Source organism: Nerophis ophidion, linkage group LG12 (assembly GCF_033978795.1).
Source record: "Nerophis ophidion isolate RoL-2023_Sa linkage group LG12, RoL_Noph_v1.0, whole genome shotgun sequence".
NCBI lineage: Eukaryota > Metazoa > Chordata > Actinopteri > Syngnathiformes > Syngnathidae > Nerophis > Nerophis ophidion.
Window position 1 is genome coordinate 61,682,122 of NC_084622.1, and position 15,398 is coordinate 61,697,519.

General features: G+C 36.4%; 1 protein-coding gene across 1 annotated transcript in view; it reads left to right on the top strand.

Annotated features, from left to right (window-relative positions):
* LOC133563670 (protein arginine N-methyltransferase 8-B) overlaps nucleotides 1-15,398 on the top strand; it is a 73,510-nt gene that overhangs the window by 17,474 nt on the left and 40,638 nt on the right. The window contains exons 3-4 of the mRNA XM_061917936.1: nucleotides 5,178-5,241; nucleotides 15,069-15,211. Of these exons, the coding sequence (XP_061773920.1) occupies nucleotides 5,178-5,241; nucleotides 15,069-15,211 (207 nt within the window). The remainder of the gene's footprint in view (nucleotides 1-5,177; nucleotides 5,242-15,068; nucleotides 15,212-15,398) is intronic.

Consider the following 15,398-nt stretch of genomic DNA (forward strand, 5'->3'; position numbering starts at 1 on the left):
ACAATTGCATCAACAGAGAAATGTGGACATTGAAACAGTGTAGGTCTTATTTAGTAGGATATGTACAGCCAGCAGAGAACATAGTGAGTTCACATAGCATAAGAACAAGTATATACATTAGAAGTACATTTGAGTTGTTTATAATCCGGGGAGATGGGATGTGAATGGAGGAGGGTATTAGTAAAGTGTTGAAGTTGCCTGGAGGTGTTGTTTTAGAGCGGTTTTGAAGGAATATAGAGATGCACTTACTTTTATACCTGTTGGGAGTGCATTCCACATTGATGTGGCATAGAAAGAGAATGAGTTAAGACCTTTGTTAGATCGGAATCTGGGTTTAACGTGGTTTGTGGAGCTCCCCCTGGCGGTCATTTACGTTAAGGAAGTAGTTTGACATGTACTTCGGTATCAAGGAGGTGTAGCGGATTTTATAGACCAGGCTCAGTGCAAGTTGTTTTACTCTGTCCTCCACCCTGAGCCAGCCCACTTTGGAGAAGTGGGTTGGAGTGAGGTGTGATCTGGGGTGGAGGTCTAAAAGTAACCGGACTAGCTTATTCTGGGATGTTTGGAGTCTAGATTTGAGGGTTTTGGAGGTGCTGTAAGAGTTGAGAATAAAAGTGTTGGTCCTCCATGTATGAACCCCTTACTTGATCCATATTTGTATCCAATGAGAGAATGAGTTAAGACCTTTGTTAGATCGGAATCTGGGTTAAACGTGGTTTGTGGAGCTCCCCCTGGCGGTCATTTACGTTAAGGAAGTAGTTTGACATGTACTTTGGTATCAAAGAGGTGTAGCGGATTTTATAGACCAGGCTCAGTGCAAGTTGTTTTACTCTGTCCTCCACCCTGAGCCAGCCCACTTTGGAGAAGTGGGTTGGATTGAGGTGTGATCTGGGGTGGAGGTCTAAAAGTAACCGGACTAGCTTATTCTAGATTTGAGGGGTTTGGAGGTGCTGTAAGAGTTGAGAATAAAAGTGTTTGTCCTCTAAGTATGAACCTCTTACTTGATCCATATTTGTATCCATCAAAGTGCACACACTCACTAATAAATAACACATTGTCCCCCATGTCTGGTATTCATCCGCATGGCCATGCTTTATTGGCAATTTTTCAAATTGCGTGATGATACAAAATCAGCACAACTAAATTCATGTATGTCTTAAAATATACAGCAAAACAATTGTTTTAAATGGAAATGTGTAAAAAGGATATCTGCAGTGTGGTCGGTTTGACGGTTGAAAGATGCTGATCACTTTTTGTCCCCTGATATATAGGCTTTTTTTTTTTTTCCACCCCCATGTGTTTACACTAGGGGTGTCCAAAGTGCAGCCTGGGGGCCATTTGCAGCCCGCGGGTTATTTTTTAACGGCCCCACGGCACATTCTAAGAATACAATTGGAAAAAATTAAGAACACAAAAAGTGTTATAAAAGAGCAAACAGGTGAAATATAACAATAAATTATTGCAATGCTTACTCTTATAACACAAAGCTGCCATGCAGGCCGTTTCTTTCTTTAAAACATAATAATGAATCAAAATCAATGTCATTTTAAATTATTGACCTATTTCAGATTACGTCACATTAAATATTCCACTTAAAAAAAATTTGGGGGGGGGGGGGGGGGGGAATGTTGCATATTTTGTGTTTTGCCATACAAAAAACTGAGCTGTTTTTTTTTTTTTTTAAAGAAGGGCCTAAAACATACAAACAACAAACAAACAACATTAAAATTTAAAATTGACAGATATATCTGAAGTTGATCTCGAGATTATTGTGCTAAAAGTAAACTGTAAAAAAAATGTTATATTTTATTTTTTAACACTTTAATGAGTAGGACAGTTTTGGATCCCCAATTATTTTAGTGTGATTTGTTTTTAAGTGTCATTGCTCCAAAAAATAATAATGAATCAAAATCCAAAATTAAGGCTCCAATTATTATATAATCTCAAATATTCCACCTAAAAAAGTTATTGGGTGAAAAAATTGCATATTTTGTGTTTTTTCCATTTTTTTTTCTTAATGTTGATCTAGAGATTTAATACTTGAATAATAATGAAAATAGTAATACTGAATATGACAAAATAATAATAAATCAAAATCAATGTCATTTTAAATTATTGACCTATTCTAGGCTCAGATTACGTCACATTAAATATAACGTTTAAAAATATTTTTTGGGGAAAATGTTGCATATTTTGTGTTTTGCCATGTAAAAAACTAAGCTGTTTTTTTTTTATTTTTCAAAGAAGGGCCTAAAACATACAAACAACAAACGTAAACAACATTAAAACTTAAAATTGACGGATATATCTGAAGTTGATCTCGAGATTATTTTGCTAAAGGAAAACAGTAAAAAAAAAAATTATATATTTTATTTTTTAATACTTTAATGAGTAGGACACTTTTGGAGCCCCAATTATTTTAGTGTGATTTGTTTTTAAGTGTCATTGCTCAAAAACATAATAATGAATCAAAATCCAAAATTAAGGCTCCAATTATTATATTATCTCAAATATTCCACCTAAAAAAGTTATTGGGTGAAAAAATTGCATATTTTGTGTTTTTTCCATTTTTTTTTCTTAATGTTGATCTAGAGATTAAATACTTGAATAATAATGAAAATAGTAATACTGAATATGACAAAATAATAATGAATCAAAATCCATGTCATTTTAAATCAATTAGAAATTTTTTGGGGGGAAAATGTTGCATATTTTGTGTTTTGCCATACAAAAAACTGAGCTGTTTTTTTTTTTTTTAAAGAAGGGCCTAAAACATACGAACAACAAACGTAACAACATTAAAACTTAAAATGGACGGATATATCTGAAGTTGATCTCGAGATTATTGTGCTAAAAGTAAACAGTAAAAAAAATGTATAATTTATTTTTTAACACTTTAATAAGTAGGACACTTTTGGAGCCCCAATTATTTTAGTGTGATTTGTTTTTAAGTGTCATTGCTCAAAAACATAATAATGAATCAAAATCCAAAATTAAGGCTCCAATTATTATATTATCTCAAATAATCCACCTAAAAAATTGCATATTTAGTGTTTTTCCATTTTTTTTTCCTAATGTTGATCTAGAGATTTAAAACTTGAATAATAATGAAAATAGTAATACTGAATATGACAAAATAATAATGAATCAAAATCGATGTCATTTTAAATTATTGACCTCTTCAAGGCTCAGATTACGTCACATTAAATATTCCACTTAAAATTTTTTGGGGGGGAAAATGTTGCATATTTTGTGTTTTGCCATACAAAAAACTAAGCTGTTTTTTTTTTTTTTTTTTTTTAAAGTAGGGCCTAAAACATGCAAACAACAAACGTAAACAACATTAAAACTTAAAAGTGACGGATATATCTGAAGTTGATCTCGAGATTATTGTGCTAAAAGTAAACAGTTAAAAAAATGTATAATTTATTTTTTTAACACTTTAATGAGTTGGACACTTTTGGATCCCCAATTATTTTAGTGTGATTTGTTTTTAAGTGTCATTGCTCGAAAAATAATAATGAATCAAAATCCAAAATTAAGGCTCCAATTATTACATAATCTCAAATATTCCACCTAAAAAAAGTTATTGGGTGAAAAACTTGCATATTTTGTGTTTTTTCCATTTTTTTTTTCTTATGTTGATCTAGAGATTTAAAACTTGAATAATAATGAAAATAGTAGTACTGAATATGACAAAATAATAATGAATCAAAATCGATGTCATTTTAAATTATTGACCTATTCAAGGCTCAGATTACGTCACATTAAATATTCCAATTGGAAATTTTGGGGGGGGGAAATGTTGCATATTTTGTGTTTTGCCATACAAAAACTGAGCTGTTTTTTTTTTTTGTTTTTTTTAAAGAAGGGCCTAAAACATACAAACAACAAACGTAAACAATAAAACTTAAAATTAACGGATATATCTGAAGTTGATCTCGAGATTATTGTGCTAAAAGTAAACAGTGAAAAAATATTTAATTTTTTAACACTTTAATAAGTAGGACACTTTTGGATACCCAATTATTTTAGTGTGATTTGTTTTTAAGTGTAATTGCTCAAAAAATAATAATGAATCAAAATCCAAAATTAAGGCTCCAATTATATAATCTCAAATATTCCACCTAAAAAAGTTATTGGGTGAAAAAATTGCATATTTTGTGTTATATCCATTTTTTTTTTGTCATGTTGATCGAGGGATTTAATACTTGAATAATAATGAAAATAGTAATACTGAATATGACAAAATAATAATGAATCAAAATCGATGTCATTTTATATTATTGACCTATTCAAGGCTCAGATTACGTCACATTAAATATTCTGCTTAAAAATATTTTTGGGGGAAAATTTTGCATATTTTGTGTTTTGCCATACAAAAAAGTGAGCTGTTATTTTTTTTTTTTAAAGAAGGGCCTAAAACATACAAACAACAAACGTAAACAACAATAAAACTTAAAATTGACGGATATATCTGAAGTTGATCTCGAGATTATTGTGCTAAAAGTAAACAGTGAAAAAATGTTTATATTTTATTTTTTGACACTTTAATGAGTTGGACACTTTTGGATCCCCAATTATTTTAGTGTGATTTTTTTTTAAGTGTCATTGCTCAAAATATAATAATGAATCAAAATCCAAAATTAAGGCTCCAATTATTATATAATCTCAAATATTCCACCTAAAAAAGTTATTGGGTGAAAAAATTGCATATTTTGTGTTATTTCCTTTTTTTTCCCTAATGTTGATCAAGAGATTTAAAACTTGAATAATAATGAAAATAGTAATACCGAATAATGACACATTTTTAATATTTTTTGGACCAAAATGTATATTTTCTATCTATATATTGCATTGGTTTTTAAAATAAAAAATATGAAAATGGCCCCCCCGCTTGCTTTGATTTTTCAGTGTGCTGCCCTCAGTGGAAAAAGTTTGGACGCCCCTGGTTTACACCATTGATCTTTTGACGGATCTCCACTTTCATGATGGGTACACTTCTTAAAATGTCCCATAGAGATGCAACAAAATGTGCGGTTGATTCGTTTTATTCTATCCGTGGACATTTGACAATTTAACCTCGTGCATCCTAAACCTCCGAATCCAACCAAAATCTAAATTCGATGGTGAGCTCTTGAACTAAAACTTTTCTTCCTTTCCCGCCACCCCCGCAGATTGAATGTTCCAGCATATCAGAATACTCGGAAAGAATCATCAAGTCCAACCACCTCGAGAGCGGTAAGAGCCACTCTCCTTTCTGCTAACAATGGCCACTCATTAGGAACACTTGCATAGTCCAAGAATGACATTGTATCAATTAGCCGTTATTGAGTTCCTGTAGACAACCACAGTGTATTCAACCGGGTATGCTATTGATCATCAATCAATCAATCAATGTTTACTTATATAGCCCTAAATCACTAGTGTCTCAAAGGGCTGCACAAACCACTACGACATCCTCGGTAGGCCCACATAAGGGCAAGGAAAACTCACACCCAGTGGGACGTCGGTGACAATGATGACTATGAGAACCTTGGAGAGGAGGAAAGCAATGGATGTCGAGCGGGTCTAACATGATACTGTGAAAGTTCAATCCATAATGGATCCAACACAGTCGCGAGAGTCCAGTCCAAAGCGGATCCAACACAGCAGCGAGAGTCCCGTTCACAGCGGAGCCAGCAGGAAACCATCCCAAGCGGAGGCGGATCAGCAGCGCAGAGATGTCCCCAGCCGATACACAGGCAAGCAGTACATGGCCACCGGATCGGACCGGACCCCCTCCACAGGGTAGAGTGGGACATAGAAGAAAAAGAAAAGAAACAGCAGATCAACTGGTCTAAAAAGGGAGTCTATTTAAAGGCTAGAGTATACAAATGAGTTTTAAGGTGAGACTTAAATACTTCTACTGAGGTGGCATCTCGAACTGTTACCGGGAGGGCATTCCAGAGTACTGGAGCCCGAACGGAAAACGCTCTATAGCCCGCAGACTTTTTTTGGGCTTTGGGAATCACTAACAAGCCGGAGTCCTTTGAACGCAGATTTCTTGCCGGGACATATGCAATGGATCATTGGTTTACCATGAATTAATTAACAAGTTGAAAAACTTATTCGGTGTCATGATCTGGGGTTTAGATCATGTTTTGTTATGTTCTTTTAGTTTTGGACTCCATTAGTTCCTGTTTTTGTGCAGTCTTGTTTGTTTTAGTTTTGATGACGACTCAGGAGCTCCACCTGCCTCATTTGTTCGGATCACGCACCTGCTCTAATCAGACTATTATTATTTAAGCCTGTTTTGTCAGTTAGTCGTCCTGTCGACATTGCTCTTTCCATGCTCTGTGTTGATTTTTTTTCGTGTTCGTTTCATGCCACAGGTTTATGCTTGTTTCCATGCGATTGTTCGCTTCATGCTACGCAAAGTAAGTTTTGTTTTTTCATGCCACAGTTAGCCAGTTTTTGTCTCTTGTCCATAGTTCTGTCAAAATGTTAGCTTTTGTACCTCCTTGAGTGAGAAGATAATTAAATATGTTCCTACCTTCAAGCCTGGTCCAGAATAGTCTGTTTACGTCCCGGGAGAACACCCCCCCGTTTTGACATTCAGGTGTTACCATTTAGTGGTCAATTGTACGGAATATGTACTGTACTGTGCAATCTACTAATACAAGTCTCAATCAAGTTCCACCTCAGAAAACACTTGGCTCTCCAAGTACCGCCGTAATGATCAACATTAAAATACAGGAGCGTAGTAGGCCTAAGTGTTCATTAAAACAAGGCCGATGTTTTATTTAACAAGTATGTTTAATATTGTTGGCCACTGTAGCATTATACAAAGTTCGAACAGTAACACTGTGTTTGAAGATTTAATTAAGTCATTATTTGGCATACCACTAGATGGAGCCCACATGCCAGTAGTGATGCCACAGTTTGGGAATCACTGCAATAGGTCAGCTTCCACAGCTTTTTATGTGCTAGAAAAAAAGTTGGGGAACCACTGATCAAACGTAAACGAGTACTCACCACATTTGTCCGACTGTTCAAGATTTGGTGCTGCAACCTCTTGTTCGTCCTTAATTTTATATCCGCACTGTCAGGCTCTGTCCGTCTTGAACCCCGAGATGCAGAACATGGTGAACATAACTCGAAGTACAAAAAAACAATGAAGCTCGGAAGTGAACTCGGGAACATGCAACAGAAGCTAAACAGGAGACGGGGATCCAGCCCTGTGTGCAAGGCAGGCTGGTAAATAAAGACGCCTGATTGGCAACCTGGGACAGGTGAGCCCAGATTGCCAATCAGGGACAGGTGAGGGAGACAGCGATCAGGCCAGAAGAGGAGGGCTGAAGTAAAACTAAAAAAAGAGCGATGTTAGTTTTGGACTCCATTAGTTCCTGTTTTTTGTGCACTCTAGTTTGTTTTGGTTGCGTATTAGTTTCACCTGCCTCTTGTGTTCGGGACGCTCACCTGGCTCTAATCAGGAGTCATTATTTAAGCCCGCCTTTGCGAGTCAGTCGGCCTGACGTCATTATTTGTGTCATGCAATACCATAGTTTATGCTAAGGCCTGGCCAAGTAAGTCGTGTTTGTTTCATGCCACAGTTTATGCCGCTTGTTTACCTCATGCTCTGCCAAGATTTCTTGAGAAGATTAAAATATGTTCCTACCTGCAAGTCCTGTCCGGAGTGATCCGTTTGCATCACGGGTAAACAAACCTTGCAGCAAGCTTTGTCCCCCCCCCTTAACCCTGCCTGGAAAAAAGGAACTTAATACAGAAATAAGGAAAAATACAAAATAAAGCAAACAAACAAATTGAGTACCAAGCTTGACGCTGACAGTCCCGCATGTTAACCAGTGTCACCACATAAATGGGCGGTATAGCTCGGTTGGTAGAGTGGCCGTGCCAGCAACTGGAGGGTTGCAGGTTCGATTCCCGCTTCCGCCATCCTAGTCACTGCCGTTGTGTCCTTGGGCAAGACACTTTACCCACCTGCTCCCAGTGCCACCCACACTGCTTTAAATGTAACTTAGATATTGGGTTTCACTATGTAAAGCGCTTTGAGTCACTAGAGAAAAGCGCTATATAAATATAATTCACTTCACTTCCCATGACCATTGCTGGAAAAATTCTATACAGGAACACATTTACGCCCTACTGGGCATTGAAACACATCAACAGTGTACAAAATGTGTCATTTTGTGGCGCATTTAAAAATCAATCAGCAATTATAACATTTTTTGTGGTACTGTCAAAATTGAATCAGGCTTTTTCCATCTGGTAATCTGATGGTCCAGTCTGGGTTTGGAGGTTGCCAGGAGAACGGTACATTTCGGACTGAATTGTGCCGAGTGTGACATTTGGTGGAGGAGGAATTATGGTGTGGGGTTGTTTTTCCCCAGGAGTTGGGCTTAGCCTCTTAGTTCCAGTGAAAGAAAGTTTTAATGCTCCAGGATACCAAAACATTTTGGACAATTCCATGTTCCCAACCTTTTGGGAACAGTTTGGAACGGGCCCCTGCCCTTTCCAACATGACTGTCCACCAGTGCACAAAGCAAGGTCCATAAAGACATGGATGAACTTGACTGGCCTGCACAGAGTCCTGACCGGAACCCGATAGAACACCTTTGGGATGAATCAGAACGGAGACTGACAGCCAGGCCTTCTCAAATATCAGTGTGTCATTTTGTGGCGCATTTAAAAATCAATACCACCCCATCAGCAATTACAACATTTTTTTGTGGTACTGTCAAAATTGAATCAGGCTTTTTCCATCTGGTAATCTCATGGTCCAGTCTGGGTTTGGAGGTTGCCAGGAGAACGGTACGTTTCGGACTGAATTGTGCCGAGTGTGACATTTGGTGGAGGAGGAATTATGGTGTGGGGTTGTTTTTCCCCAGGAGTTGGGCTTAGCCTCTTAGTTCCAGTGAAAGGAACTTTTAATGCTCCAGGATACCAAAACATTTTGGACAATTCGCTCCTCCAATATGACTGTCCACCAGTGCACAAAGCAAGGTCCATAAAGACATGGATGAACTTGACTGGCCTGCACAGAGTCCTGACCTGAACCCGATAGAACACCTTTGGGATGAATCAGAACGGAGACTTCTCAAATATCAGTGTGTGACCTCACCAATGGGATTTTGGAAGATTGGTCGAAAATTCCTATAAACAAACTTCACAACCTTGTGGACAGCCTTCCGAGAACAGTTGAAGCTGTAATAGCTGTAAAAGGTGGACCTGCATCGTATTGAACCCTGCAGGTTAGGAACGGGATGGCATTTCAAGTTCATATGTGAGTCGAGGCAGGTCGCCAAATTCTTCAGTCTGTAGTTTGGAGTTGGAACAAAGAAAGTCATTATGAGGATGAGCGGGGATCAGAAGTCATTATGATAGACTTTTCTATCCCACTTCAGTAAACAAACGCTCAGGCCGTTCGGGCTCCAGTACTCTGGAATGCCCTCCCGGTAACAGTTCGAAATGCTACCTCAGTAGAAGCATTTAAGTCTCACCTTAAAACTCATCTGTATACTTTAGCCTTTAAATAGACCTCCTTTTTAGACCAGTTGATCTGCCGCTTCTTTTCTTTCTCCTATGTCCCCCCCTCCCTTGTGGAGGGGGTCCGGTCCGATGACCATGGATGAAGTACTGGCTGTCCAGAGTCGAGACCCAGGATGGACCGCTCGCCTGTATCGGTTGGGGATGTCTCTACGCTGCTGATCCGCTTGAGATGGTTTCCTGTGGACGGGACTCTCGCTGCTGTCTTGGATCCGCTTTGAACTGAACTCTCGCGGCTGTGTTGGAGCCACTATGGATTGAACTTTCACAGTATCATGTTAGACCCGCTCGACATCCATTGCTTTCGGTCCCCTAGAGAGGGGGGGTTGCCCACATCTGAGGTCCTCTCCAAGGTTTCTCATAGTCAGCATTGTCACTGGCGTCCCACTGGATGTGAATTCTCCCTGCCCACTGGGTGTGAGTTTTCCTTGCCCTTTTGTGGGTTCTTCCGAGGATGTTGTAGTCGTAATGATTTGTGCAGTCCTTTGAGACATTTGTGATTTGGGGCTATATAAATAAACATTGATTGATTGATTGATCTTGGTCACACTTTTCTATTAAACACTATCATAGTACAAATATTTTTTTCTTTTCAAAGCCAACATCGACTTTCACGTTCCAGCCCGCCTGTTTGAGACTCCGGAAATAGAAATCTTTCAAAGAAGAGAATTGTGCATGAATATCCTCCCGAGCCGCCTTCTCTGCAGTTGGCTTTTGTGTGTTGCATAACGGGTCTACTTTTTTTTTTTTCTTCCTTGAGATGTGTAAGAAATAGACTGAAAACAGATGCACCGTGCTGAGGACGCTGGTTCTTAGGAAGATACAGAGCCATTAAGTTCAGTGTGATGGCTGATAGCACTGTCGTTAGATTCATATTTCATTGGGGGCCAATGTGTATGTGTGTATAAATTGTATGTACACAAACACTGTGAAAACTGAAATCTAGGTAAGTTGACACAATGTTTACGGTAAAATGTACAAATCTATTCGTACAATGTAAATCAATCAATGTTTATTTATATAGCCCCAAATCACAAATGTCTCAAAGGACTGCACAAATCATTACGACTACAACATCCTCGGAAGAACCCACAAAAGGGCAAGGAAAACTCACACCCAGTGGGCAGGGAGAATTCACATCCAGTGGGACGCCAGTGACAATGCTGACTATGAGAAACCTTGGAGAGGACCTCAGATGTGGGCAACCCCCCTCTAGGGGACCGAAAGCAATGGATGTCGAGCGGGTCTAACATGATACTGTGAAAGTTCAATCCATAGTGGCTCCAACACAGCAGTGAGAGTCCCGTCCACAGGAAACCTTCTCAAGCGGATCAGCAACGTAGAGATGTCCCCAACCGATACAGGCGAGCGGTCCATCCTGGGTCCCGACGAGCGGTCCATCCTGGGTCTCGACTCTGGACAGCCAGTACTTCATCCATGGTCATCGGACCGGACCCCCTCCCTTGGGGGGGACATAGGAGAAAGAAAAGAAGCGGCAGATCAACTGGTCTAAAAAGGAGGTCTATTTAAAGGCTAGAGTATACAGATGAGTTTTAAGATGAGACTTAAATGCTTCTACTGAGGTGGCATCTCGAACTGTTACCGGGAGGGCATTCCAGAGTACTGGAGCCCGAACGGAAAACGCTCTATAAAAAAAAAAAAAAGCATAATAATCATATACTGTACATAAGCAATTATCCAATAATATCATGAGGCAAATCGTTATAAATTCATATTCATAAAGTATATATTGTTACTTTCTAGAGTCTAGAGCAGGGGTCACCAACGCGGTGCCCTTAAGGACCAGATGAGTCGCCCGCTGGCTTGTTCTAAAAATAGCTCAAATAGCAGCACTTACCAGTGAGCTGCCTCTATTTTTTAAATTGTATTTATTTACTAGCAAGCTGGTCTCGCTTTGCTCGACATTTTTAATTCTAAGAGAGACAAAACTCAAATAGAATTTGAAAATCCAAGAAAATATTTTAAAGACTTGGTCTTCACTTTAAATTAATTCATTTATTTTTTTTACTTTGCTTCTTATAACTTTCATAAAGACAATTTTAAAGAAAAAAATACAACCTTAAAAATTATTTTAGGATTTTTAAACACAGAACTTTTTACCTCTTCTTTCCTGACAATTTAAAACAATGTTCAAGTACATTTATTTGTTTTATTGTAAAGAATAATAAATACATTTTAAATTAATTCTTCATTTTAGCTTCTGTTTTTTCGACAAAGAATTTTTGTGAAATACTTCTTCAAACTTATTATGATTAAAATTAAAAAAAAATATTCTGGCAAATCTAGAAAATCTGTAGTATCAAATTTAAATCTTATTTTAAAGTCATTTGAATTTCTTTTAAAATTTTTGTTCTGGAAAATCAAGAATAAATAATGATTTGTCTGTTAGAAATATAGCTAGGTCCCATTTGTTATATATTCTAACAAAGTGCAGATTGGATTTTAACCTATTTAAAACATATCATTAAAATACTGAAATTAATCTTAATCAGGAAAAATTACTAATGATCTTCCATATTTTTTTTTTTTCAATTTCTTCAAAAAGATTCGAATTAGGTAGTTTTTCTCTTCATTTTTTTAGGTTGAATTTTAAAGAGTAGAAATTGAAGATGAACTATGTTTCAAAATTTAATTAGCATTTTTTTCTTGTTTTCTATTCTTTTAAACCGTTCAATTAAGTGTTTTTTTTATCATTTATTCTCTACAAAAAACCTTCAGTAAAAGGAAAAAAAATGTACGACGGAATGGGAGACAGAAATACCCATTTTTTTATATATATATAGATTTATTTATTAAAGGTAAATTGAGCAAATTGGCTATTTCTGGCAATTTATTTAAGTGTGTATCAAACTGGTAGCCCTTCGCATTAATCAGTACCCAAGAAGTAGCTCTTGCTTTCAAAAAGGTTGGTGACCCCTGCTCTAGATCAACGTGCTTCAAATAAATGTAAAAAGTAGTCATCTGAATAATGACGAGAGTAAGAGTGAATATTTGGTGAAGATAATACTTAAATACTGAGTAACTGGTGGGTAAAATCCACATTTTTGAGTAGCCATTTTCTATAGTTCATTTTTAATGGTACGAGCACTACGACCATATTCAGTCCGTGTGTGTGTGTGTGTGTGTGTGTGTGTGTGTTCTTGTCTTTCTATACTTCTTGAAACATTAACACGGAAAAGTACCTTCCATATGAGGACTGGTGAACGAGTTAGGACCAAAATAATGGTTCCAATACGGAAAACCATTGCATCTAATAATCTAGGGGTCGGGAACCTTTTTGGCTGAGAGAGCCTTGAAAGCCAAATATTTTAAAATGTATTTCCGGGAGAGCCATATCATAATTTTTTAAGACTGAATACAACTAAATGTGTGCGTTTTTTAAGTAAGACCAACATTTTTAGAGTATAAGTCTCTAATTATTTTTAATAACATTGTTATTTCTTGAACAGGTGCTCTAGAAAAAAGATGGATGGATTAAAATGCATGAGAATGTTTTATATTTTGAACGTTATTTTTAACATTGTGATCACCAGCGGAATTATTCATTAATTATCGTGTTAAGCAATGTCAGTTAAGATTTATCTGAGAGCCAGATGCAGTCATCAATAGAGCCACATCTGGCTCTAGAGCTATAGCTTCCCTACCCCTGTAATAATCAAAATTAGAGTGGTCCCAAAAGTGGTCAACATATGATATAACAAGTGTGTAAAAAATTGAAGTGCTCCCCCTCTGGCCAAAATATGTAGTGATAAGTGTGTGTAAGAAATTGAAATGCGCCCCATTTGGCGAAAATTAATTTAAAAAAAAAAATAGCATACATATATATATATATATATATATATATATATATATATATAAATATACACGTAGGTGTGGGAAAAATCACAAGACTACTTCATCTCTACAGAACTGTTTCATGAGGGGTTCCCTCAATCCTCAGGAGATGATTGAGGGATCTCCTGATGATTGAGGGAACCCCTCATGAAACAGTTCTGTAGAGATGAAGTAGTCTGGTGATTTTTCCCACACCTACATATTGCGCTCTACCACGGTATCGAGCACTATTCTCTGGATAATCCAATCAAGACATATATATATATATATATATATATATATATGTATATATATATATATATATATATGTATATATATATATATATATATATATATGTATATATATGTATATATATGTATATATATATATATATGTATATATATGTATATATATGTATATATGTATATATATGTATATATATGTATATATGTATATATATATATATATATATATATATATATATATATATATATATATATATATGTGTATATATATGTATATATATGTATATATATATATGTATATATATGTATATATATATATATATATATATGTATATATGTATATATATGTATATATATATATATATATATGTATATATGTATATATGTATATATATATATATATATATATGTATATGTAATAACAAAGTAAATAAGGAAGATTAAAAAAAAAATACAATAAAATTACAAAAAAAAAAGTAAGAACTAAAAGCTTGCTTTTTTATATTTGCATAGTTTGCATATATCAATGTTGTGAATACAAATATTTATATATGTAGAAAGGGTGGTCCTAAAGAGGTAGGCATTTTTCGGCGGTCTCAAGAAGGTAAGAAATACAAAAATGTGTGTGTGTGTGTGTGTGTGTGTGTGTGTGTGTGTGTGTGTGAGGGATTTGTGTGACAGAGAAACAAATTATTATAGCATCAAAAACAAAACATTCACATTTCACAGTCAATTTCCCCACTGTGGGATAAATAAAATCTCTTACTCCATCGTACTTATGACGTTATAACAGGCCTAATGTTATCCATCCATCCATTTTCTACCGCTTATTCCCTTTCGGAGTTGCGGGGGGCGCTGGCGCCTATCTCAGCTACAATCGGGCGGAAGGCGATGAGGTGGCGACTTGTCCAGGGTGTACCCTGCCTTCCGCCCGATTGTAGCCTAATGTTATGTGCAGCTAAAATATATAAAAAAAAATGTTTTCTCAATTTGGAATTTGGATTTGTATTGACTGAAATGGGAATTGTTTTAATGACAAGGGTGACAGATCATGATACAAATGTTTTTTTTCGTACCTGGTAAGTACACCTTGGAGATTTTCGCCTCAAGGATACCAGGTTTGCTTGTTTTCCGGCTGTAAGAAGTCTCTCGGATGATAAATGAATATACCGATGATATTAATAAATATAGAAATTGTAATGAAATTTAATAAAACAAAGTACAAAAATAAGTAAAAGTAGGTTTCTTCACATAAACACAAGAAAAAGTAAGTTGAAAAAAACTACTCTAACTATAACAATTTCCCCAAAAATGGGGAAAATTGACCATGTGACCAATTTCCTGCAGTAATGTACTCTACTGTTTTTGTATTGTTTATGCACTCATACATCTTAGACGTCTCAAATGTATTTCAACAGATCTATCAATCTGTGTTGCAGTGATCACCATCATCAACGGAAAGGTGGAGGAAGTGGAGCTTCCAGTGGAGAAGGTTGATATCATTATATCAGAGTGGATGGGCTACTGTCTCTTCTACGAATCCATGCTGAACACGGTCATCTTCGCCAGGGACAAGTGGCTGGTACGAACTCTGTGTGAGGACGCATCCATAATGTTTTGTTGTGAACTCAACGCCAAAAAAACAGAAATGCTGATTATCGGTCCTGCTAGACACCGACCTCTATTTAATAATACAACTCTAACATTTGACAATCAAACAATTAAACAAGGCGACACGGTAAAGAATCTGGGTATTATCTTCGACCCAA